This window comes from Chrysemys picta, chromosome 11 (assembly GCF_011386835.1).
Source record: "Chrysemys picta bellii isolate R12L10 chromosome 11, ASM1138683v2, whole genome shotgun sequence".
Lineage (NCBI taxonomy): Eukaryota > Metazoa > Chordata > Testudines > Emydidae > Chrysemys > Chrysemys picta.
The window spans coordinates 74927338-74952181 of record NC_088801.1 but is presented as its reverse complement, the minus strand read 5'-3'; the positions used below and the strand labels follow the sequence as shown (position 1 = coordinate 74952181).

Sequence of the window (24844 nt, the reverse complement as noted above, 5' to 3'; positions counted from 1 at the left end):
TAGCTATTTGGATATGTGTTTTTTAATTGTACTTAAAGATAAAAAATAAGCAATAAATCAACTGAATTAAAGAAAAGTGAACTGGGATTTTATTGGTTTTAATTAAGATATTTGTGTTTTTGGTATGATCAACTAAAGCACGAAAAATTTACAGAGTATATACAAATTGTTGTAAGCCAAAAAAATGTACAAAAGCTTACAATCCTTGTTTCAACTCAGGGGAACATTGGAGGGAGGGAAAACTCAGTGGTGTGAGCATTGGCCTGCTAAACCTAGGGTTGTGAGTTCAATCCTTGAGGGGCCACTTAGGGATCTGGGGCAAAATCAGTACTTGGTCCTGCTAGTGAAGGCAGGGGGCTGGACTCAATGACCTTTCAAGGTCTCTTCCAGTTCTAGGAGATGGGATATCTCCATTAATTTATAATTTATTATTTATTTATAATTCAGCTCCCATTAAGTCTAAAAGCTGTGAAAAAGCCAAAGCTCCCACCATTAAGGTAAAAACATCTGTTAACCACTCTTCCTTTCAGAGCAAGAGATCATGTAATCTGTTGGAGCCAAGAAATTATTCATATTTGTCTTCCTTTCCTTCCCACCTGCAGAGATTTTTTTCACAGGACTCTTTGGAGTCACAACTGGTGCCACACCTTAAACAAGCCAGAGAGCTTGTCAGAGCCATATGAACCACTCCACCCCCTTCACTCTACTCAGAAAAGGAGGGTGAGACAGAAGGGAAGTTTCTTTTTACATTAAAACCTTTCTGGGCTTCATCCATTTCTTAAACTACGTAGAAAAGGAAGCCCAGATTCCCACAGCCACCAGCCTATATTTGAAATTTGATATTCTTATAAATTCAGGTTCTGTTGTGCATGTATTCACTCACTCACTCCTCCACCCTTCAATTTCAAAGAAGGGCCAAACTAAAGTTTACATGTCACACACACGTCCCCAATGTAGGTCTTTCAGCTGCAGCTATCCACTGTGTTACTTTCCGTGAAGAATTTTTTAGTTTAATACTGTATTCGATTAACTTTTATCAGTTTACTTTCAGTTTTAATGACAAAAATATTTAGAGATGAATACACTCCCTAGGGATCTACTAGTTTATTCTGCTTAAATCAATGTATCCTCAGAATATTCAGGCAGCAAAGTCAATACATTTTCACTCCATCCAATACACGTCAATTCAAATCATACACACAGAATTAGATGGAAGAGAACAGATTTTCATTTAGGAGCTTCAACTAACTAATGGCTGTTTCCCAAGATGGTGTATTTTAATTTATAAGTATATTCTTGCTCATGACCACATAGCTATTTAGAATTAAATCCTTAACATAACCAGCTCTTAGAATCAAAGACAACATCTTTGGGTTCCTGCTGATTGATTGTTGCATATTATACAATAAAAATTGCTAACTACAACCAATACTGCGTATTGTGATGTTGCAAGCAGCATCGCTGGAAAAATCAATGCAGCATAATTCCAAAAAAGGCACTAGTACTTACTGTAAAACAATCCACTTTAGTGAGATCAAGATGTATGTTACAACCAATTTGTTTTTGCATTACATTTTTAATTAAGTGCTCATCACACACTGTCTGGGTATTTTTAAGCTGCCCCTCTCCAGCATTTTATCAGACTGCCTAGTTGTATTGTGGTAGCACCTAGAGGCCCCAACCCTATTGAGCTACACACCGTACAATCATGCAAAAAGGAAGTGGACCCCGCCCATAAAAACTGACAAAGTGAAAGATGAGAGACAACAGGTGAATACAAATACGTTAGGAGCACAGGGTAATAAGATGATACTGGTCAGCATGACAAGCAGCAATGATTATTTCTACATTGTTAATACCCGTTATAGTTGCCAAGTTGTTTAAGCTACAACCCAATATTTCAAAACAAGATTTTTCATTTTTTAGAGTAGATTGATTTGTAAAGGAAAAACGTTAACTGGCAGTCCTATATCATCCACCCTGTTTTGACAGCTTACTTGTTCTCTGTCATCTAAGCTCCCTTCCTCACGCAAGTACACCTATGCATGCAGTTCAAAAGCACTGTCCAAGGTTCAGGTGGGACGCTTACCAACTGTCCCAGAAAATTCAGTGGCGCTCAGGAAAACAGCTACCTGGGAAAGTAACAGCATTACAGACCACACCCTTTCAGAGAGACTAATCATGATGCTCTCCAGTCTCTACTTGTCCAAGGCCACTCACAAGTCAGGTTCTCCAAGGGGTGAGGTTTCTAGTGTTGTGTGTAGGGATTCCTGTGCACTGCACTGAAAAAGTTACTTCTAAATGTCAGATGATTAACCTACTATAGAGACTTCACACACAGTGAAATGTCATGAAAAATCTGAGCATTAAATTCCATAGGTGGCTCAAACATCCACTGAACTCTGCAGGAAAGGTTTGTGTTAATCTGGGAGATTAATATCAGAGATTCATTTTAAATCTAAAAATTTTAGTCAAGCTGGTAAAGTTGTGACAAATGAGAACTATTGTGTACAATTATATTACTGCACCCAGAGCACTTAAAATCGGTTAACATATGAACAGGCATCACATGTGACACTTAATTCAAGCTGAACTTTACAGAAACATTAAAAACCAGATCACAATGAAGGGTGCAGTATAAGAACTGAAGTAGAGCAGAATGCTATAGTGTGAGAACTCATGAAAATTAAACACTTCCTCCACAAAGAGAGGTGTTTTTTTTTTTTTTGCATTCAAGATGGACTAGATCTCTGTTCGGAAGTGTCTGGCTTAGCTTGCTTGTGTTCAGTTTTCTGCTATAAATATCCTGATTTCCTGTGCATCATGTAAGTAGCAATTTTAATTGCATATTTCTCTCCTGCTGTTTCCTAACTAAGCCAGAACAGGCTTTGCCTCAATGAATTTGGCCCTCCTCCAGTCCAAGCAGATATGCATGTCAAAGATTAACTTGGGTCTAACTTGAGGGGGTGATGATGGGAGAAAGACCCCCAAGTGTGAGAAGGCTGCTGAACTTCACATTAGTGAAATTACTAAAGTGTTGCCAACCTTCATGATTTTGTCATGAGTCTCCTCATAATTGTTCTCCTTAAAGCCCCAGCTCCTGGAGTCAAGTGAATGTGATTGTTCAGCCTTCATTGTTAAAGAAAAAGTAAGCAGAAGGCAAATAAAATCAAATTTATTATTTTTATATAATCTCATGATCGTAAATCCAATTCATGATTTTTGGTGAGCCTGACTCATGATTTTTGAATAGTTGGAGTTTGCAATACTGACAATGACTTTAAAAATAATTTTTTTACAAAAATCTACAAAATGTTACAGTAGTAAAAAGTATGAGTGAAGATTAACACGAGAATCTCAAAGTTTGATGGGAAGAACTTCTCATGGTATTCAAGGTTAAAAGTAACTATTTACCCCAGGTTAGTCAGATGATTTGTAGATTATTTCATCCTTCTAACACTGCCAACACCACGAGGGGGGGGTGGGGGGGGGAGGAATACAGGCCTCTAATATAAGAAATGTATCCAAAACAGACAGGGACACATACAAACGTAACTACTGGAGAAAGAAGCTGAACATTAAATAAAATGTGAAGTCCAGTTACACTTTAAAAAGTTTTTGTATGCTCCTTGTCTGAAAGGTGAAAAAGATGAAGTTACCATTTCTGTTAGGCAAATCATGCAAAAGAATAGAGAAGAGTTCCAAAGACTGCCTTGGATAGGATAGAGGAAACAGGAGACAATTACTGTGGCAAGGAGGGCACAGAAGCCAGCATTATTACAAAAACTAAAGTTTTCTACTGAAGTTGTCCAAAATACAGCAGTAAATGCATACTGTGACATTTCTGAACCATTATAATAGAACGCCTAAATATTTAAGGCCACTACGGGCCCTAAAATAGACACACTGCTACAACAGAAAAGTTTGATGTTCTTCTCTACCTTACACTCTAGGTTTCTCTACTCTAAATAAAAAACTCAAGTGACCTATTTTTTTTAAATGGAAATAAATCCTATTTAATAGCAGATATTTATCCTACCTATTGTGTTCAACCTCTCCAACATCACCCAGGTACGAAAAGAATACTGCAGCCTGTAAATCTAGTCAGTTTCTCTAGCTCCAATACAGCATCTTCAACATGCCAATTATTTTTGATTTCACCTGCAGACAAAGGTCACCACTTAATGCCAGGGAACTGAAATTAGGGTTAGTTATCTAGAATTACAGGCGTCTCACCTTCTAAATACCAATACCAATCTAAACCAGAAGTCCAGTTGGAATGATCATCTACAATATTGTATTTACACCCATTTCTAACACTGCCCCGGCATAGCCAGTATATAATAGAACAATGACTAAGGAAGTTCTCACTTCCTGCCTAAAGCACAGGGAAGTAACATTCAGAAATGTATTTACATCAAGATAAAATTGATGGATTTGATTATGAACGGGTTTCTACGACGCATACCCTGAAGATGTGCATGCATAAAGAAATAGCTCTCTGAAACATGCAGATTTCACTGTTAAATTGGAACTCCTGACAAACAGCCAACAGAGATAGGAAACTATGGATAGCAAGAAACACAACCACAGTGACCTTTGTAATCCCCATGAACGATTCCAGGTATAGAAATCTGGAAACAACTCTCGAGATAAATCATTAAAGCTGTACAATTATCCAAAGAGACTTGATTTTACCAAGGGTCTAATATTCAAAGCCAACAGCATGTGCTTTCTGTGAAGGGGAAGGGTTAAAGAAACAGCTTGTGAGCAGAAACAAGTTGCCTGTAGGAGTTCATTCTTATGCAGATCACGTTATTAAAGCACTAATTAAAACAAACAATCTTACTGAAAGTTCAGTAACCTACCAAAGTGGCAATCTGTATGCAACAGTCACAATATTTTTTCCATCTCGAGAATCAATTTATTCTCACTTTCTGCTTTAAATTACTACTATTATGCTAAGAAATACATATAACAGTTTATGTTTTGAATGTTTTTCCTGATTAACAGGAAAAAATAATCAGTTTTGCCCCACTGTTTCAAAGTTAAAGGCTTGTTTTCTCCATACTTTATACTGGCCTTCATTCCACTTGTCTATGATATACATTCAATCAGTAAAGTGGAAAAAATAAAGCAACGTAACCAAGGCTTTGCTGTGGATTAGCAGTTTAAAATGTCTCTAGCCAAGTGGTACATTGCTTGTAAAATAACCCATTTCGCTAATCTTCAGCCACAATTACTAGCAACAAGACCAGATATTTTTGTACATTTATTCCCTTTCACTTTTGTTTAATAAGATGCAAATGTAATGAATGGGTTACTCAGTTACTGAAATGAAATGGTCATCACTCCTTCCTTCTCACCAGTGAAGCAATCACGACCTACATTAAAGAGAGAGAACTAAACTCCAGCCGGTACCAGACAACGTTGTTTTACATCTGAGTGTCACTGAATGAACAAGATGGATGAGACCAGACGGCTCAGGAAGCAGACCAGCAGTTCCAACTCAACCACACAAGTGGTATTTAAAAAATAAAAACAAAAGACTGTTCATGTATTTAAAGCAAAGTTTTCCAATTTTCCAATAAAATACTTAAAATCCAAATCAGAGCTGTCCCACTGTTTATTAATATTGCCAAATTCGGCAGTGGGTTTTGTAAAAATGTTTTTTAGAAATACTGGAATTGTTCACCAGCAAGAACAGTTTGATTTGTGGAATATTCCTTAATTCTTTAAATTCAACAACAAATCTAGAGAAGTACCCAGGTGACCGTACTAATAGGCCTCACCCCTCCAATTCCTTAGTAAATGTTTATCTCAGCTCATAATGCTTCACAAACATCAGCCCCATTGCTAAAGAATGAGCTTCAAGGTACTTGGCATAGCTTATTCACACTATCTGACCCCTGGACCACTGTAGAGCCTGTTTAACTCTTCACCTTTCACCTATATAGACTGCACCAAGAGAAAAATTAAACCAAGTTTCTCCTTCAGCAACCTAATCATGTATAAATGCACTAATTACATTCACTTAACTGTGTGCCAAAAATCCACACCTTAGATATAAGCCCATGAATGCCTGTTTCCATTGTAAATCTTTTGCGCATTGCATGTGCATACAAGGAACTGTTTTGGAACTTCGAACAGTAAGCTAAAACTCTGTTGGCATGTCTGCTCACACACTAAATCAAGCTATAAATGGTTTACATATTTTTCTCTCTTTTTTTTGGCCAAACAAGGAATAGATACTAACTGGCTCTAGGTATTTTCAACTTTTTTTAAACTAGGCCTGAGAAAAATAACGTATTAAAAATATTTAATATTTGAAGTGTTGATATGAAATTTAATTATTGCATTTGGTCAGTAGCAATCGTCTAAAGGTAATGTTTAGAAGGAACAAGTAACAATAGGGATTGACAGCTAGCCCTAGGGCCTCTCACGTTCCTGCTTTATTTTATGTTGTATGAGGCCCAGCACAGAAGCGTTTAGCCTTTCTGATGCTGTGAATCAGTGACTAAGCTACCGTTTAAGCAGGTGGGAGCTCAATCCCCATCTGATTTAAAATGCATTAATTTTTTTATAAAGAAGTCCCACAGGGCAAGCTCAAGGAATGTGAGCTGCCTCAGTGGGGGAGGAGCCCACCTTCATGTATTGCAAGTGGAAGTCAACTTGGGGATAGACGTTTGGGCTCAGGCTGGCACCTGGGCTCTAGGACCCTGCAAGGTGGAAGGGTCCCAGAGCTTGGGCTGCAGTCCAAGCCCAAATGTCTACACTGTAATTAAATAGCCCCGTAGGCGCATGGGGTTTGAACTGAGTCAGCTGGTATGGGCTAGCCCCGAGGGGGGGGAGGGGGAGGAGAGAGAGAGATCTGCAGTGTAGACATACCTTTGGTGTCATTCACACCCACCCCACAGGGAAGCTGCCACCAGTGTCACCAAAAGGCAAGAAACAGGCATAGTGGGGAATAATGCTAGTAATTCAGAGACAAATTAACTTCTCTCTGCAAGGCAAAACCCTTAACTTTTTAAGTAACAACTTAAGTTTAGAGTTGCCTCTTACAATCCTCCCTCCCTCTCTGAAAGATTGACTGCAATGCACAGGAACACCCATTCTGCTGGCAGCAAGCTGAATATATGCCAAATGTTTCTGTGTACGAGGAGAATCCCTGTTTCTTTTCTTTAAACAAGCTTTTGTATCTGAACACTTTCCTCGTCTGTCTCGTTGAAAGAGCTCTCCCAAATGACGCATTTCACATTCAGATGTGTGTCCTTATTGTTTCTCCAAATGTTTGTATTTATACATGTAAAATGTTAACACATAGGAGGCTGACACCAACTACAGTGACAAAAAAGCTTATGGAGTAGATCAATGGCACCAACAGGCTCAAAAGATTCAAGTTCAAATGAAAAAAAAATGGATGAATATCAAGAAAAAAAGTCAAAGAATAATAATGATGAACATCAACTCTCCTCCCCACTTTACATTCCCTTTTGAGGCTGAAAATCTGAGATGACACACCAACCATTCGTTCTAGTATACCAGCAAAATGCAAGACATACAGTTCTATTAGCTGAAAAGCATTTGAGCTGTTCAGAGTTTTTTATTGGCGTTTCCAAGGTAATATTACACTGGCACTTTGTAGAGCCTGGGAAAGAATGTGAATTCCCATAGTTCGTGGGTAAGATCTTTCACCTTATGATAATGATCACACTTCTCACAAATTTCTGTAATTAAATTTTATATTGTACATTTTGTATATAGAATAGAAACCTTTTTCTAGAAGTTTCTTTGCTGTATAAAACAGTAACAATGAGTAATATTCAAGAACATTTATATAGTTATTAGAAACATCACAACACAAGCAGGTAAACTGAATTGTTCTTTGTAAAAAGTACAGCTGCAGACTCATGGAATGTGTATTCTCGTGCATAAAGCATAACATTTATATCTAATGTATGTATGCACATTCACTTCCTACTGTACAGAACAGTAAACCACAGCTTCTTAAATGTAATCGGAGACTAACGTGTCAAGCGCACAACAGGCAGTGGAGCTTTGAACAAATACAAATACACCCATTAACTAGTACCTCATTATTAAATTTTAAAGACAGCACAAACAATAGGAGATTTGGAGTAGCAGATTATTACCCCCACCCTCCTTACCAGTTTCTGAGCTTCTGGACTGAAGCAGTCTGCTTCCGTTTGCATGGCTGCAAAGTTTGTTATTCAACTTCAGAGCCTTTGAACTTCATACACGAAAAGGGAAACAAAATATCCACCCTACTACTTGCTAGGCTTCTGCTTTATTTACTTAACATCCCAGGAAAGTATTTCTGATCCAGCTTGTTTGTTTGGATAAACACTTGACAAGAGGACTCTGTCCACCTCTCAAAAATCCTCAAAGTTCTGTCATCGGTGGAATGCAGATCCGGCGCTGCTGACACAGAAGTCCACCTAGGGGAGTGGTCAGGACACAGGGCGAGTCACATAGGTGCTCTAGGGAGCACACAAAGAGTCTGTGTGCTTAATAAAGGAATCTTTCCTTCACCGCTTCAGAAAACACAAGCGCAAGCACAGACTTCCTCTCACAAAAAACTTTCAGTTCTTTCAGTTCGCAGTTGTATCGACGTTTTCACCTACTCTCCCCACCCTACTTCAAGGGAACTGCAGGACAGTAATAGTTTATGGCTCCACGCCTGTCAGTAACTACAGTTCTTGAGTCAGCAAGCGAGCAGCTGGCTCCAAAGGTGGAGGAAGGCAGACAAGCTGATTTTTCCTCTTGCCTAGGCACAGGACCTTTGACTAAGCAACTGTCGTCATCTGGAAGTTTGCTGCAACATCATTCGATGTTGCTACTCGTCTTGCCACAACCAGCACTATGACACCAAGAACAGGATGTGCTTATTATTGTAGTGTTTTCTATAGCCATCACTTTACAGGCTGTCAAATACAAATAGTTTGTGCTACTTTATGAAGCCCCTTGTGCTACTACTAGCATAAGTTTCATCAAGTGCATTAACACATTTTAAAAATCCAAAAAAATTCTGAGATCCACTTGTAAACTTGTATGTTCTTTTTTGCCTCTTACCCAACTTTTCATACTGTGTGCAGATGTGGTCGTCCCATCTCAAAAAAGGATATATTGGAATCGGAAAAGGTTGTGAAAAGGGCAACAAAAATGATTAAGGGTATGGAATGGCTTCCATCTGAGGAGAGATTAATAAGATTGGGACTTTTTTCAGCTTGGAATAGAGACAACTAAGTGGGGATATGATAGAGGTCTATAAAATCACGACTGGTGTGGAGAAAGTAAATAAGGAAGTGTTATTTACTCCTTCTCATAACACAAGAACTAGGGGTCACCAAATTAAATTAATAGGCAGCAGGTTTAAAACAAACAAAAGGAAGTATTTTTTCACACAATGCACAGTCAACCTGTGGAACTCCTTGCCAGAGGATGTTGTGAAGGCCAAGACTATAACAGGGTTAAAAAAAGAACTAGACAAGTTCATGGAGGATAGGTCCTTCAATGGCTATTAGCCAGGATGGGCAGGGACAGTGTCCCCAGCCTCTGTTTGCTAGAAGTTGGGAATGGGTGACAGGGGACAGATTACTTGATGATTACTGGTACCTATTCTGTTCATTCCCTCTGGGGCACCTGACATTGGCTACTGTTGGAAGACAGGATACTGGGCTAGATGGACCTTCGGTCTGACCCAGTATGGTCGTTCTTATGTTCATAATGTGAAGCAAAAAACCCATCATCAGCAATAACTACACTAAAATAGAGGCCTGTGTTTACATGTCTGCCATCTAGGATATGGACATTACCCAAGCTGCTACTCTGGGTGTATTGAAAGTTTACATTCAGTAATGTAATGTGAGTGGATTCTCACATGTGACCGATGTTCACATCTTGGAAAAATCCAACTGTGAAGAGACTGCCACTTTGGCACAATGACATCACTATGCTGGCTTTATTTATGTAGATTTTATTTTAAAAAAACAGACAGGTAGGGTCATCAATGTTGAATGTGACACAAGGAAAACTTCTGTTCTGTAATGAATAGGAACTTAACTCAAATTGACTAAAAAAGGGAACAAAAAGCAAGGAACGAGGGAGGAGAGGTTGACAGCATTTAAGTTAGAGTTCACCAAAATCTGTACACTACTGGTTAAGGATGAGGGACAAAAGCAGAACAATTAAGAGAATCCTAAACTGTTACTACCGGTACTCTACCCATTTTGGATGGCTCACTTGATGATTACCTGTTCTGTTCATTCCCTCTGAAGCACCTGGCATTGGCCACTGTCAGAAGACAGGATACTGGGCTAGATGGACCTTGGTCTGATCCAGTATGGCCGTTCTTATGTTGGACACCAGCACATTTCATAGTGTTCTAAAATTCCTTAAACACTAAACCAAAACAGAATGTAACGTTTTGTTCCCCCAAACTCAAACCAAATACTAATGCAGATTATCACACTTTTAAATCACTTTCTTTCATATACTCACTGCATTTCTCCAGGCTATCAGGTTGGAATTAAACTGCACATTTCTCTTCTCTCTATCCCATCTGAAAGGTCACCCTGGGCTTATTTTGGTTTAGCAAGTTTTTAATTTCTTTATTTTCCTCAGCACTCAGAAATGATCAGGTGAAAGCATATAAATAAATATTGGAATGATTATGGGCACATCCCCCAGCAGATTTCACCTTTAGTATAATGCTACACGCTATTTATAGGTGTAGTAGGACAGATCTATGCATAACAGGCATGTTCAAGTCCACAGCAAAACTCCCATTAACTTTAATGGGGTCAGGATTTCACCTAATGTATGCATGCACACCATCTCCCACAAAGAAAATCGCAGGCAGGAAATAGACACGGACCTGAGAATATTATCTAAATCTCAATGGCTATTTTTCAGCTGTTGACTTTTTTGGGGGGTGGGGGAGTTTGTTGTTAATAGAGTTCTCTCTTCTTGGCTCCATTCCTTACATTGCATGGACAAGCAAAATAGGTTGTTACCCAGCAACTAAGCCATTATGTTCCTTCCTGGTCAGCCAGCAAAGGATGGAGAAGCCTGTAGAGGCTCCACCTAGCAACAGAGTTCAATTTTTCCATAAACTCCCAACCTACTGCCAGTCCCAGCTGAAGAACTCAGTAGTTCATGCTGTTCCCATGGTATCATCCATATAACAGGCAGATTGTTTTCTTAATTCATTTTTAAGTGCATGGAAGACTTTTATATTCACAGGCTAGTACTTCACAGTAATTTTATTCAGTGAGTTCCTGAACACCAACCATGCCCCATTGTTCCAGCAAGGCCAAGCATATTCTACGAGGCTTCCTCCGCAGAAGTGCTCCAAGTATGCATAATTTACAAGCTGCCCTTCAATACTGTCATTTGAAAAGACACCTTCTTTAAAAAAAAAAGAATGGCAACTTTGCTTTTTCATAATAGGGCTGCATTGTCCCATCGGAGTAGCAGAACGCTAGAGTTTACAGAACCATACGCCTGCTCCCCTTGGTCTACCAGAACGCTCGTTCATCCAGTGGCATTTGGATCCGCCGATTTGCTGACTCTTCCTTTCACTTTACATTAACTGGCAACTTTCCGTAAGAGGGTTAAATTATAGAACGGGGAATATCAACATTGTATAATCATAAATCAGGGAATTTTCAAAGTACCACTTACCCTATGTTTTTCCCCTGAATTTGACTATGATCTAAGGACAGACTGGAGGCCAAAACCACCACACATGGTGAGCAATCAATGCTGTTTGTACTTCAAATATTTCTTCCAGTTTAAGATATTTCCTGACTATTTTTCAGAAAATGCAAGAACATTCCATTAAAATTTTCAAACCAAGAGAAACTTTTGAAGAGTACCCTTCAAGGGAGAGAATTTTTGGAAATCAATTCAAGTTGCTCTTATAACTGTAAATATTAAATCAGAAATTGTTTAATTCTGCCAATGAGAATGCTGTTACTAGCACCAACTTTCTCTTCAACAGACGTCGTCCTCAATAGGGATGTAGAAAGAAATTTCAGGTGCTAGGTAGCTCAGTATATTACTACACTTTTTTCCCTATTCAAGTCCTCTTTTGGCCATACATTATATGGAGATGGAAGGAACCTTGAAGGTCATCAAGTCCAGTCCCCTGCCTTCACAGCAGGACCAAGTACCATCCCGGATGGATTTTTGCCCCAGATCCCTAAATGGCACCCTCAAGGATTGAGCTCACAACCCTGGGTTTAGCAGGCCAATGCTCAAACCACTGAGCTAACCCTCCCTCCCTCCCTACACTTTATTTAGGATTGCTCTGGGAGACCACCAAACAGCTTCAGCTAAAGAAACATCCCAGTCTGCCACCCAGCTTTGGTGGGCAGCTGACTGCATGCAGTACCTTGCCTAAGATTCTACACTGGATATGTTTGCTTCCATGTGCAAATCACCGTGCTACCTGGTTACTTGAGAAAATCCCTCTTTCCCTATGATCAGTCATGCATGTTAAGGCCCACTGTGGACTCATGGGATATAATTCAAGAACCAGTAGCAGTGTGTTTTCAGCAGAGAACCATTCCCAATGGCACTTGTAGTTTAACAGAGCTGGCAGCTTTCAGGGGTTGGGTTGAGATTTTATACACAGGTTGCAAGACTCGTACTGTTTAAAGTTGCAAATGGGTCAACATATCGGATTTGTCTATCCCATGTTGATTATACAATTATTAAAATATGAAGCACTCAGATATTGTGACAAAAGGTGTTGCATATCAATGTCCGTGTAAGTAATCAAATAGAAGGACTAGATGCTAGAAATATAAAGGTACCTTTACACCCCAGAGCTTTTTAAATCTATGAAAACTCATCCCCACCTCTCAACCACACCTAAAAGAATTAAGGTGTTGTGAAGAGAAAGAAATGGCTTATGAGATTCTGTAAGTAAACAAGCTAAAACACAATTTGGAACGCTTGGGTGGCCTGTCCCCAGGGTTTGCAAAGTCCAAGCTGGTTCATGTTGCTTGGCCATGAGTCAAACTACTCAACTGCCACAGGTTGATGGTGGTGGTTGTAATGTTAGTACAGTACAGACCCGTTTATGCGTGGATGTCGGGAGTCAAGCCGTCACGACCACGTATTAATGGACCGCAGGTTAAGAGGGCATGCTGAAATATCTAAAGATATCTATCTATCTATCTATATATATATATATATATACACACACACACACACACACACACACACATTATATATATATATATATATATATATATATATATATATATATATATATATACACACACACACACACACACACATACACACACACACACACACACACATAATTATCTAGGATTACATACGTATTCACAGCATCCCAAATACTGCAGGCCTATCTGTTAATAGCGCTTTGCAAGAATATAAATTCAAATGTGTAATCTAATAAAAACATTACTACTACTACACAGGGGTGAAAGTAACTCAGGACACTTACCGGTACGGGGCTGGGGCGGCTCTGGCCCCCAGAAGGGGCGGAGACTCAGGCAGAAGGGGCAGGGCTAGGGGTCAGCATCCCCCAGCCAGCCCTTCCAGGCCTCCTGGTCTGTGGTGATTTAAAGGGCCTGGGGCTCCGGACGCCGCTGCTGTGGTAGCGGCGTCCGGAGCCCCGGGCCCTTTTAAATCGCCAGCCCTAGGGTAGCTGCTCTCTTCCCTCTCCCCCTCCCATCCAGTCAGAGGTCGAGGGGGGGCAAAAGTGGCAGGGACCTTAAAGTGTTGCAGGGTCCTTTGCTGCGGCAGCACTTTACCGCCGACGGGATGGGGGGTGGGGGAGAAGGGGCAGCAACGTTAAAGACGTACCACACTTTTCCGCTCCACACTTCCTGTCGATTTCTAGGTCAGTGAGTTAGTGAGCAAATCTGTAGCGCTACATGGCAAGTTCCTGTACTGCATGTTAAATAGGTAGCACTGGGAGGCATGGCGCTGCCGCGTGTTAAGCAGTTTCACGCGTAAACGGGTCTGTACTGTAAACTGGAGACAAATTGTTTGCTAGAGACTTGGACAAAATCCACTGACCAGTGGCTTGGTCACATTCACTGGAAAGTGGGGGTTGGCTAAACTATCAATTTTTCCAGAAATTACATTTGTTTTAAAAATGTTTGTAGCCTTTATGATTGCAAAGATAACCATCTAAAGTAACTGATGCAGTGTGGTCTTCTGGGGTCTGGAGACTGCTTCAGAAAGATGAGGCAGTAGCATGTTCCTTCTAATTAACAAATTATGCAAAAAAGACTCTCCAAGAAAGGATCTGGCTAAGGCACCTGGGTAGGAATCCAAGCAACTGTTATTTCCCAGCAACTGGAGATGATATGGGGAGAGAGAAGTTACTGAACTATTACACTGGGGAATTTTTGCAGGACTCCTATTTTCAAATTTGTAACTAGTCAGTCAGGGGTCCATTTTTTCAACACATTCATTTGCTACACCTGTAAGAACCCAACTTGCAAAAGGACAAATTAAATAAATGAGAGTGAATTTTATTAAATATAGAAAGACAGTTACGGAAAAAGCCTAATGCTCACACCAGAAGTATGCTTGCCTACAATGCCAACCCAATGCAGCCCAAAGAGAAAGCTAACAGTGCAGCCCCTTCAGTACAAGTGAAACGTTATTTGTAGACTAACAAAAACAGAAACAAAAAGGGAGCTGTCACTTTTCTTCATAAGCCTACAAGAGCAGCAGCATTAGTAATAATTAACTAGAAAAGCAGCAGTAAAGTTAAAAGGATCAGGAAGCTAGCACAGGTATTAATCAAAGGATACTGAAGACATCTTTCCCCCTCCCCTGTGGAATATATCAGAGTATTGCACATGCATATGATTTGCAGTTCCACAGAAACATACTGCATGCTATATATAAACACACACACACACACACACGTACGTGAATATGGAACCTAAACCCTAAACATCAAACTCCATGGGACTGAAACCGGAAGGGACTTGAAACGCCCAAGTGAATCATGAAAGAGCTCCTGTGTGAACTGGAAACAGGAGTACGGTAGAAGGCCCATAAAGCTTGCTATAAAGAATGTAAGAATCATTGCTAGCACAAACAAATGCCAATGAAGTTTGGCCTCTAAGTTAGGGCACACCCAGCCATTTTTGTCTCCATGGTATGATGTGTCTCACCAGACCAGGGAGTCAGTTTTTCAAATCAGCAGGAAAGTTGGGCTTCGGGTAGGAGCAGATAAAAGCAAACCCTGCATAAAAAAACCTGAGCATGTCAAAAACTTTGGGGACTCTATTATACAATCAACCCCACCCAGTCCAGCCAAAACAATACAATTAACAACTTCTTTGTTCTGGTAACCAGTGAAGTAACATTATCACAAATCACCTTGCAGCATTTCATTTCAATTCAGTATAACTTCTTATTCTGGATAGGAATGTTTGCAATCTTATAAATTCCTTTGACAAAGCATACTACTTGGAGACAAAGATATACCCCCATCTATTACCTATTAGAGCCTTACCAAAAAGCCAACAGAAACCTGTTATACCCTAGTCACAGTGTAACTCCTTCTCAGAAAGACAAAACCTTCTAGTTTAAGGTACATTATTGCAGCATCAGTAGAGCATTCAAGCTGGGGTCTTAATATGACATGTGAATGTGTATTCTTTTTTGCAGAATACTGTCTGTTGAGACACCTGGCTCATCACTTAAAAGAGAAAATGAAATTATTTCAAAGTAAGTTATTTTAAAAGACACACATTTTCAAAGTCTGAGGAAAGGACATCTAATTAAAAACTCAGCTTTTTGCTTTGACTCTTAATACAAACGTTTTTTAACACTGGGCCAAACAGAAAAAACTTTTTTGCATACCTTTCCCTGCCTCGTTTACCTGTGAAATTTGTACAGAATGTCTAGAACAGAGATGATATTCTAATTTAATTTAGAGGACCAATACAAGTTCTCATAACATCAGTAAAATTCCAATATGATGTTCTACTTCTACTGCGGTTCTAAAGCAGAACTGTGATTTGTAGTTTTGATGTTCTTTAAAATACAAGTCTCATTTTCTGATGGGCAGAATGGATAGAAAATACTTCACACTGAAAGAGTTGGACAGAGTTTAACTGAAACGATTCTATCTGTGGCTCAAGTAGTGCCTTTAATTAACATTTTTATCCTGTTCTCATGGCATTTAAGAGTGTGTCTATATTAGTGCTTTGAGAAATACCCTTTTCTGAGGCACAGTTATGCAGAAAGCTAGTTTATTTTCTATGCCACGACCCCACTTCATCATTACTCTCTGCAATGGGCACAACCTGGCATCCTTACAGTTCAGCTGGCAAGGATTACAAGAGCTCCTTGTAAACGGTAACCAAGGAAATGAACTCAAGTATATACAGCTAAATGCTTCTTTGGAAAACAATGTTCAATTTTCATCCCCAAAGTGTACCGCCAGTATTAACAGATTATTTTCTATGGAGGCTAACCTGAGACAAAGCAAGAAAGAGGAAGGAAACCACTGAAAGGCATTAAGTACTTCTCAGTTGCTCTGAAATCAGACTAGCTGACATCATGCTAACTGGGGAAATTTAAGGGTACACCTACACTAACCAAAAAACCCCAAACCAACCCACAGCAGCAAGTCTCAGGGGCTGGGTCAACTGACTCAGGCTCACAAGGGTCATGCAACAGGACTAAAAATAGCAGTACAGACATTCCTGCTCAGGCTGGACCTTGGATTCGGAAACCTGGTAGAGGGGTGGGTCTCAGAGCCTGAACAGGAACACTGCTATTCTTAGCCACGTATAGTGAGCCCCATAAGCCCAAGTCGGTTGACCTGGACTCAGACTCGCTGCCATGGGTTGTATTTTTAGGATTTTAACATTTGTGTCTATGGAAAGTTAGGCTTTTTATTTTTAAAAAGGAGCAATAGTTAAAGAAGGGCTTGTCTAGCCAAATGACTAGATGTACTCATTCCTACAATTCTTGGCTCCTTTGCTTAATAAAAATATACCAGCTGCTAAAGGTAAAATCTCTTGAAAACAACAAATGAAAAGAGGTGGTTTTCATACAGGGCTTCAACTGCAGATGGCTTTCATTAACATGCATTATTCACTGAGAGATGTCATCCCACAAATGACCAAACTACAAGAGAATCAACCTTTAAGTAGAAGTGGGATTCCATTCAAACAAAAAGATAGATGCTACCTTTGCCTGTAGTGGATTTCTCTTCTTTGCTGGGTAGCCCAGTTCAGTATCTGAGTACTCCTTGGCCTTACTTCAAACCCTACTTGTTTTGCACTACAAACCATACTGATAACTTCCCCAATGGCAGTTTGAAAATTAGAACGGAAGGAGTGTCTGCTCAGCAGAGCCCCATAAGTGGAACAGCGGAGATGTTCACTTCAATCCTAACAATTATTTGCAAAGCTATGTGGGAAAGTGTGACAAAAGTCCACTAGGAATATCCCTGGCCCTAGAAAGTACAGTACTACTAAACCTTCACTTTCATAAGCACTTCACTGCTTCACATATTCAATAAAACAAAAGGCCAACCAAAGCACCAAGAACAATAAAGGTCAATTTTGAGTAGTCCACTATCTTGTCTCAATTCCATATATAATGGTAGTTTCAGCAGAAATAAATTTGGCCTTGTTTATCACACGATCATTTTATGATTTCAATGAGGAAATTGACAAAACTCTACAGAAAGCTCATTTGCCAACACTGACAAATCTTGAAACATGTCACAATGAATTGGCAGTTGAATTCAAGAAAAACAGTTTGATTCTTACCAGGTTTGGGAAAGTTAAAAATCAAGAAACTCAATCCTCAAGTCTCAAACCTCCAGAATAGGTATTAAGATGAATGTGTGCCTCTGAGCAGAGGTTTTGCTGAACACTGCAGTGGGAAAACACACCTTTCACAAAACATTTCCTTATTATTATTAATCAGTCACACAGTATGGAAGTGTGGTGAGGGTCCGGATGGTGCACTTCTTTGTACATGAAAGAATTATCCTTACATTCTCTTCATGCAAGAGTTCAGAACTTAATCACCTCTCCGTGCCTTTTTTTTTTTTTTTTTTTAAATCTCTTAAGATGCCAAACATTTATTTTTTTAAACATGGGCAGTCAAGGGTACAGAACTAGCTGTTCTGGAATGCCTATGGAGCAGTTTAAGTCATCTACATTTAAAGCTTGAATGTTTTTGGCCTTATAGCTCAACATTTTGAATAGCCAAGGCCACAGATTGAGAGTGGGAGAAAACATACTAATGATACACAATTCTCACCTGAACATCGCTTGCTTCAGGGAAAAAAAATTCCCTAAGCTATTGCCAGAAGATACAAGTTTTAGAGAAAGAGAATTTATGCACAGGACTGGGAGACAGAAACTCCTGATTCTGACAGACTCTCGCAGCCTTCAGCAAGTCACTTAACCATAGGTGAAAACAACTATTGATGTAAATTGATCAATTATTTTTTGAGCAGTTTGACAATTTTCCCCCCACTATTCTCTCCAAATATCCCAACTCCATGGGCTCTAGCAGTCGGAATGTGGTCTAGGTGGCCTGGCTCAGAACCTCTTCCCTACCCTGTATGTCAGAGAAATGAGGAGTTTGTAACCTACTTCAGTGGCTTGTCTCAGCTTCCTGGACTTCTACTGCTATGTTGTTCTCCCGGCAGCCCAGATAGACAGTTTATGCACCTGGTTTGCCCCGCACCCTAGCCGTGAGCTGGACTCCATCTCTGACTCCCCACTCCCATGCTACCATGGCTCCATGGAACAGTACAGAGAGTATGCACTGCAATCCAAATAACTATCTACTGTGGAGGACACTGGAGAGAGAAGTAAGGTCCAGCAGGTCAAGGAGACAAACCGTTAAAAAACCCAGTGCAGCAAAATGGCCATGGCAAAAATACTCAATTTTGTGCAATCTTGGGAAAAGGCCAAATCCCACAGGCACCGAATCAGAGTCACAAGTATTAGTAGGGGCACACTGCCTCCAACTGGAAGGACATCAACTTGTTGGGATTGCCTCCACTTGGTCAAACATGATAACCTGGGGAAAACCACGCACAGTGAGTTTTCCCTTCACCTTCATATGACCGATATTTAAATCTAAAACTATCATTCAGGGCTTAGAGTCTGAAACAGGTCTTTTCTCCTCATTAAGTGCTGCACAACTCCATCACAGGGAATTTGTAAGCAGCAATGCAGAAACAGACTTCAGCTTTAAGCCCTGTCTGCATTCCATCTGGCAGAGGGCCAATGCTGTATCAACTAACTACATTTAGGTCACTTCTTCAAATGACTTTTTCTCAAAATAGCTCTAGGTCAGTAACATGCTACTCCCGCTAGAGAAGAATTGGAACATAACCCTATGGGTGTCATTTAGAGAAGCACAGAAATCTGTGTACATCTCTCTCAGTAAGGATTCAGATAAATTAAACCTCAAATTTTCTCTCCTTCAGAGCATGATTAATATAAATAAAATTCAGACATTTACATTTTTCCCAAACCTTGACAACGGCTGAATCATTTTAGTTGAAAAAAATCAGACTTAGGCAGACATCCAGGATGGAAAATTTCATCCCAAACAGTTAAAAACTTAAAACTTTGTCTAAGTAACTCACACCACATTCTTATAATAAACAGTATTGGGCAACGTTAACTTACTCTTAACATTGCTAACTGCGCTGCCTAGAATACAAAGCATACTGGTTTGTAGTAGACCGTACACCTAATGGTTTCCTACATGTTCTCTTTTCAACCCACTTTTTAAAAAGAAACAAATACTTTATAAAATATTGGAGAAGCTGATCTTCATAAGCCATCACAAAGATTGTATCTGCACTCTTCTGGGTTCTCCCTCAACGTAAACTGCTACAAAATGTAGCTAGGTTAATTTATTTTAGCTAAACAGTAAGACATCTTTTTAGAAAGGAAAAAAACCTAAAAATATTCCAAAAGCATCAAATAAAAAGGTAAGGTGTATGTTGCGGCGTGTTTTTTGTTTGTTTTTTTTAAATTAGGATTATAACTACTGCATTTGTACTCCATGACAGTGTTCATACAATGCAATATGGAATTTGTTCCAAACTTTGCACTGCTCAACAGACAGCCTTCTAGCTGATAAACAGTCAGTGCTGCTGGGTTCCAAAGATGAGGACCCAACTAGCTGTGATTCTTAGCTGAAAACATGGTGGCTGTGATGGAAAACTGAAGAATTTTGGGGAAAACAAAATTGGGGTCCAGGAGAGCTGGCTGTATTTTAAAGAATCCTTATTGTGGTTGCAGGAACAAACCATCCCGATGTGTAGAGAGAATAGTAAATATGGCAGGCGACCAGCTTGGCTAAACAGTGAAATCCTTGCTGATCTTAAACGCAAAAAAGAAACTTATAAGAAGTGGAAGATTGGACAAATGACCAGGGAGGAGTATAAAAATATTGCTCAGGCATGCAGGAGTGAAATCAGGAAGGCCAAATCACACTTAGAGCTGCAGCTAGCAAGAGATGTTAAGAGTAATAAGAAGGGTTTCTTCAGGTATGTTAGCAACAAGAAGAAAGTCAAGGAAAGTGTGGGCCCCTTACTGAATGAGGGAGGCAACCTAGTGACAGAGGATGTGGAAAAAGCTAATGTACTCAATGCTTTTTTTGCCTCTGTCTTCACGAACAAGGTCAGCTCCCAGACTGCTGCACTGGGCAGCACAATATGGGGAGAAGGTGACCAGCGCTCTGTGGAGAAAGAAGTGGTTCGGGACTATTTAGAAAAACTGGACGTGCACAAGTCCATGGGGCCAGATACGCTGCATCCGAGGGTGCTAAAGGAGTTGGCGGATGAGATTGCAGAGCCATTAGCCATTATTTTTGAAAACTCATGGCAATCGGGGGAGGTCCCAGATGACTGGAAAAAGGCTAATGTAGTGCCCATCTTTAAAAAAGGGAAGGAGGAGGATCTGGGGAACTACAGGCCAGTCAGCCTCACCTCAGTCCCTGGAAAAATCATGGAGCAGGTCCTCAAGGAATCAATTATGAAACACTTAGAGGAGAGGAAAGTGATCAGGAACAGTCAGCATGGATTCACCAAGGGGAAGTCGTGTCTGACTAACCTAATTGCCTTCTATGATGAGATAACTGGCTCTGTGGATGAGGGGAAAGCAGTGGATGTGTTATTCCTTGACTTTAGCAAAGCTTTTGATACGGTCTCCCACAGTATTCTTGCCACCAAGTTAAAGAAGTATGGGCTGGATGAATGGACTGTAAGGTGGATAGAAAGCTGGCTAGGTCGTCTGGCTCAATGGGTAGTGATCAATGGCTCCATGTCTAGTTGGCAGCCGGTTTCAAGCAGAGTACCCCAAGGGTCGGTCCTGGGGCCAGTTTTGTTTAATATCTTTATTAATGATCTGGAGGATGGTGTGGACTGCACTCTCAGCAAGTTTGCAGATGACACTAAACTAGGAGGTGTGATAGATACACTAGAGGGTAGGGATCGGATACAGAGGGACCTAGACAAATTAGAGGATTGGGCCAAAAAAAAAACCTGATGAGGTTCAACAAGGACAAGTGGAGAGTCCTGCACTTAGGACGGAAGAATCCCATGCACTGCTACAGACTAGGGACCGAATGGCTAGGTAGCAGTTCTGCAGAAAAGGACCTAGGGGTCACAGTGGACGAGAAGCTGGATATGAGTCAACAGTGTGCTCTTGTTGCCAAGAAGGCTAACGGCATTTTGAGCTGTATAAGTAGAGGCATTGTCAGCAGATCGAGGAACGTGATCGTTCCCCTTTATTCAACATTGGTGAGGCCTCATCTGGAATACTGTGTCCAGTTTTGGGCCCCATACTACAAGAAGGATGTGGAAAAGTTGGAAAGAGTCCAGCGGAGGGCAACACAAATGATTAGGGGTCTGGAGCACATGACTTATGCGGAGAGGCTGAGGGAACTGGGATTGCTTAGTCTCCAGAAGAGAAGAATGAGAGGGGATTTGATAGCAGCCTTCAACTACCTGAAGGGGGGTTCCAAAGAGGATGGAGCTCGGCTGTTCTCACTGGTGGCAGATGACAGAACAAGGAGCAATGGTCTCAAGTTGCAGTGGGGGAGGTCCAGGTTGGATATTAGGAAACACTGTTTCACTAGGAGGGTGGTGAAGTACTGGAATGCGTTACTTAGGGAGGTGGTGGAGTCTCCTTCCTTGGAGGTTTTTAAGGCCCGGCTTGACAAAGCCCCGGCTGGGATGATTTAGTTGGGAATTGGTCCTGCTTTGAGCAGGGAGTTGGACTAGATGACCTCTTGAGGTCCCTTCCAACCCTGATATTCTATGATTCTATGACAGAGGGTGAGGATTAAGTGGAGAGCAGTAGTGGTGTCAAGACTCAAGACCAAGGACAGGGGTTAGTGTTAGTAGTATAAAGATGGAAAGAAGAGTATCTAATAAGTAACACTACCTATTGTCTGATAGGTGGAAAATACATATACACAACAGAGAGGACATGAAGGTTCTAAAGTTAAATCTATAAAATTTGCATTTCAGGAGAAACTTTCTTTTTGCAAATTATTATTTTGGGGCTTTTGAATACCAGTGTTCTCTCCAGAGAACAAAATACACAGCATTCACAATAGGTCTGAAAGCTAATCACAGCTGCATGATCCACAATCAGTGCAAATCAACAGTTAATTTACAGGACCTACATTATGTTCAATTTTTGCTTCAAAAAAAAAAAAAAAAAAAAAATGGAGATATCCCATCTCCTAGAACGGGAAGGGACCTTGAAAGGTCATCGAGTCCAGCCCCCTGCCTTCACTAGCAGGACCAAGTACTGATTTTGCCCCAGATCCCTAAGTGGCCCCCTCAAGGATTGAACTCACAACCCTGGGTTTAGCAGGCCAATGCTCAAACCACTGAGCTATCCCTCCCCCCCATTTCAAGAGAAATATCCCCCTATTTCAAGAGAAATATCCCTCCCCCCCTATTTCAAGAGAAATATTAGGATAATAATATACAACAGATAATGTAAGTTAGTTAACACATTAAGGAGTCTGCAGTCTCATTAATTTGTTAGCGCTTCATTAAATCATATGGAACAAAGAAAAAGCTGGACTGTATTTTGATTCCCTGCTCTTGTGTTGTGTGCTCAATCTCCAGCTATTTGTTTGTGGATTTACTTGTGTTAATGGCTCTATTGCATGTGCTCTTGCCAATTTACTCTTGAACAGCTTCAACTAACAGAACTTGCAACAAAAACTCTGTTTAAGAGAAGAAATGTTATTGGCTACCTATGAACCCAGACGTTGCTATTACTGTTGCTACCAAACAAACTAACTGGTTATTTCCTACCACACATTCACCCACAGGCACGCAACGTACACAGCACAAGCATCAGCAAAACTCCTTCAATGTGCAGCATACATACAAAAATAAAGCCAGTTATTGGTACAAATTACTAGAAACCAAAGACAATTTATCTTGACCGTGCTCTGGGTGAAGTAATCACAATGACCAAATTTGGGCCTTATTATAAACAGTGGTATTTCATCTGTCCTCTGTACAATATAAACACAAGTTGGGACAGGCTTGTGTGTGTTCCAGAACTGGGCTCACGCAAGCATCTCTCTACATGGACAAAGAATCCTACATGTCTCCCCCTTCCTGACCCACATAAACAGATTAATCATTTTCAGAGGAGCATTACAAGCAGGGGTCTGGCCCTTCACTCAGGTCATTGCAAGACCATTTATCAATAGAGTCCAGAGACAGTGAGGGTCTAAATATTTGTTACAATTCCAACATCACGTCCAGGAGAACCTGTCTTTTTAAAATAAATCCCTACTGTTGTGGTTTTACACTCATGAGGTGAATTTGGGTTTGTACTGAAAGCAAATAGTTTTTATTTCTTCACATAATAGCTGCTACTATTTTTCCCTTGAGAAACCTCCTGCAGTCTCACGATTCAAGCTCAGCTTATAGATTATTAAATACCTGCTAAAATACCACTAGGCAATTTCTTTATGGTAAATATTGAGTACCCTCCCTTCAAGTCATATTAGAGGCCAAATATTAATCAGTGGTCATACTGACTGTAATGTCAGGAGAAATCCGGGTACATTTACACAATAAATAGAAGATAGCTAAAGGGGGCATATGGAAAAGTTTTAATTCCTACAGCACCTTTTCCAATATTTTTGTACCAATCGCTCCCCAATGTCCACTATGACAACCACCAGATCCCAGGAATAAAATGATTCTTCTAATTTACTATAGGAAGCTGCCCAGAAATGAGCATGTAACCATCTCCAACTTCTGCAAGGATCCAAGCTGTGAAGCAGGGCAGCAGGATTCAGAGTAGCAGCCGTGTTAGTCTGTATCCGCAAAAAGAACAGGAGTACTTGTGGCACCTTAGAGACTAACACATTTATTTGAGCACAAGCTTTTGTGGGCTACAGCCCACTTCATCGGAGGCACAGAATGGAACATCAGGAGGAAGCACTGCTCTGAGCAGAGCCTCTAAAAGCAGACCCATTCTCTCTCCATCTCTAGGCACTTACCACTTCATTCCATTTTAAATCTAATTGTTTAGTCTTCACAACCCAAATTATTAAATTAAGTAATTTTTAGAAAAAGAATCCAACATTTTAGCACCCCAACTTCTGAGAGTTCTTCAGTTAGAGACAAAAGCTTATAGGATCTGAACAGCCTACTGTTAACATCATATTGTGGTGCTGACATGACAAGAATCAGTTTCACAAATCCACAGTGGTATGAACTGCACCAATTCTAGAGGGGACCCTCAGGGACAGAGGTAGGAGTCTATTAGCT

At 40.4% G+C, this 24844-nt stretch overlaps 1 protein-coding gene across 49 annotated transcripts in view; it reads right to left on the bottom strand.

Moving 5' to 3' along the window:
• LRRFIP1 (LRR binding FLII interacting protein 1) overlaps nt 1-24844 on the bottom strand; it is a 177227-nt gene that overhangs the window by 101228 nt on the left and 51155 nt on the right. For 17 of the 49 annotated variants that reach the window (XR_006175448.2, XM_065562203.1, XM_065562207.1 and 14 more), the window contains exon 1: nt 8169-8888. The exons of the other annotated variants lie outside the window; for them this stretch is intronic. Coding sequence is in view for 16 of the 17 variants with exons in the window: in XM_065562203.1 (XP_065418275.1) it covers nt 8169-8213 (45 nt within the window). In the remaining variant the exon portion in view is untranslated. Of the gene's footprint in view, nt 1-8168; nt 8889-24844 lie in introns of those variants that run through there. 49 annotated transcript variants of the gene reach the window in all.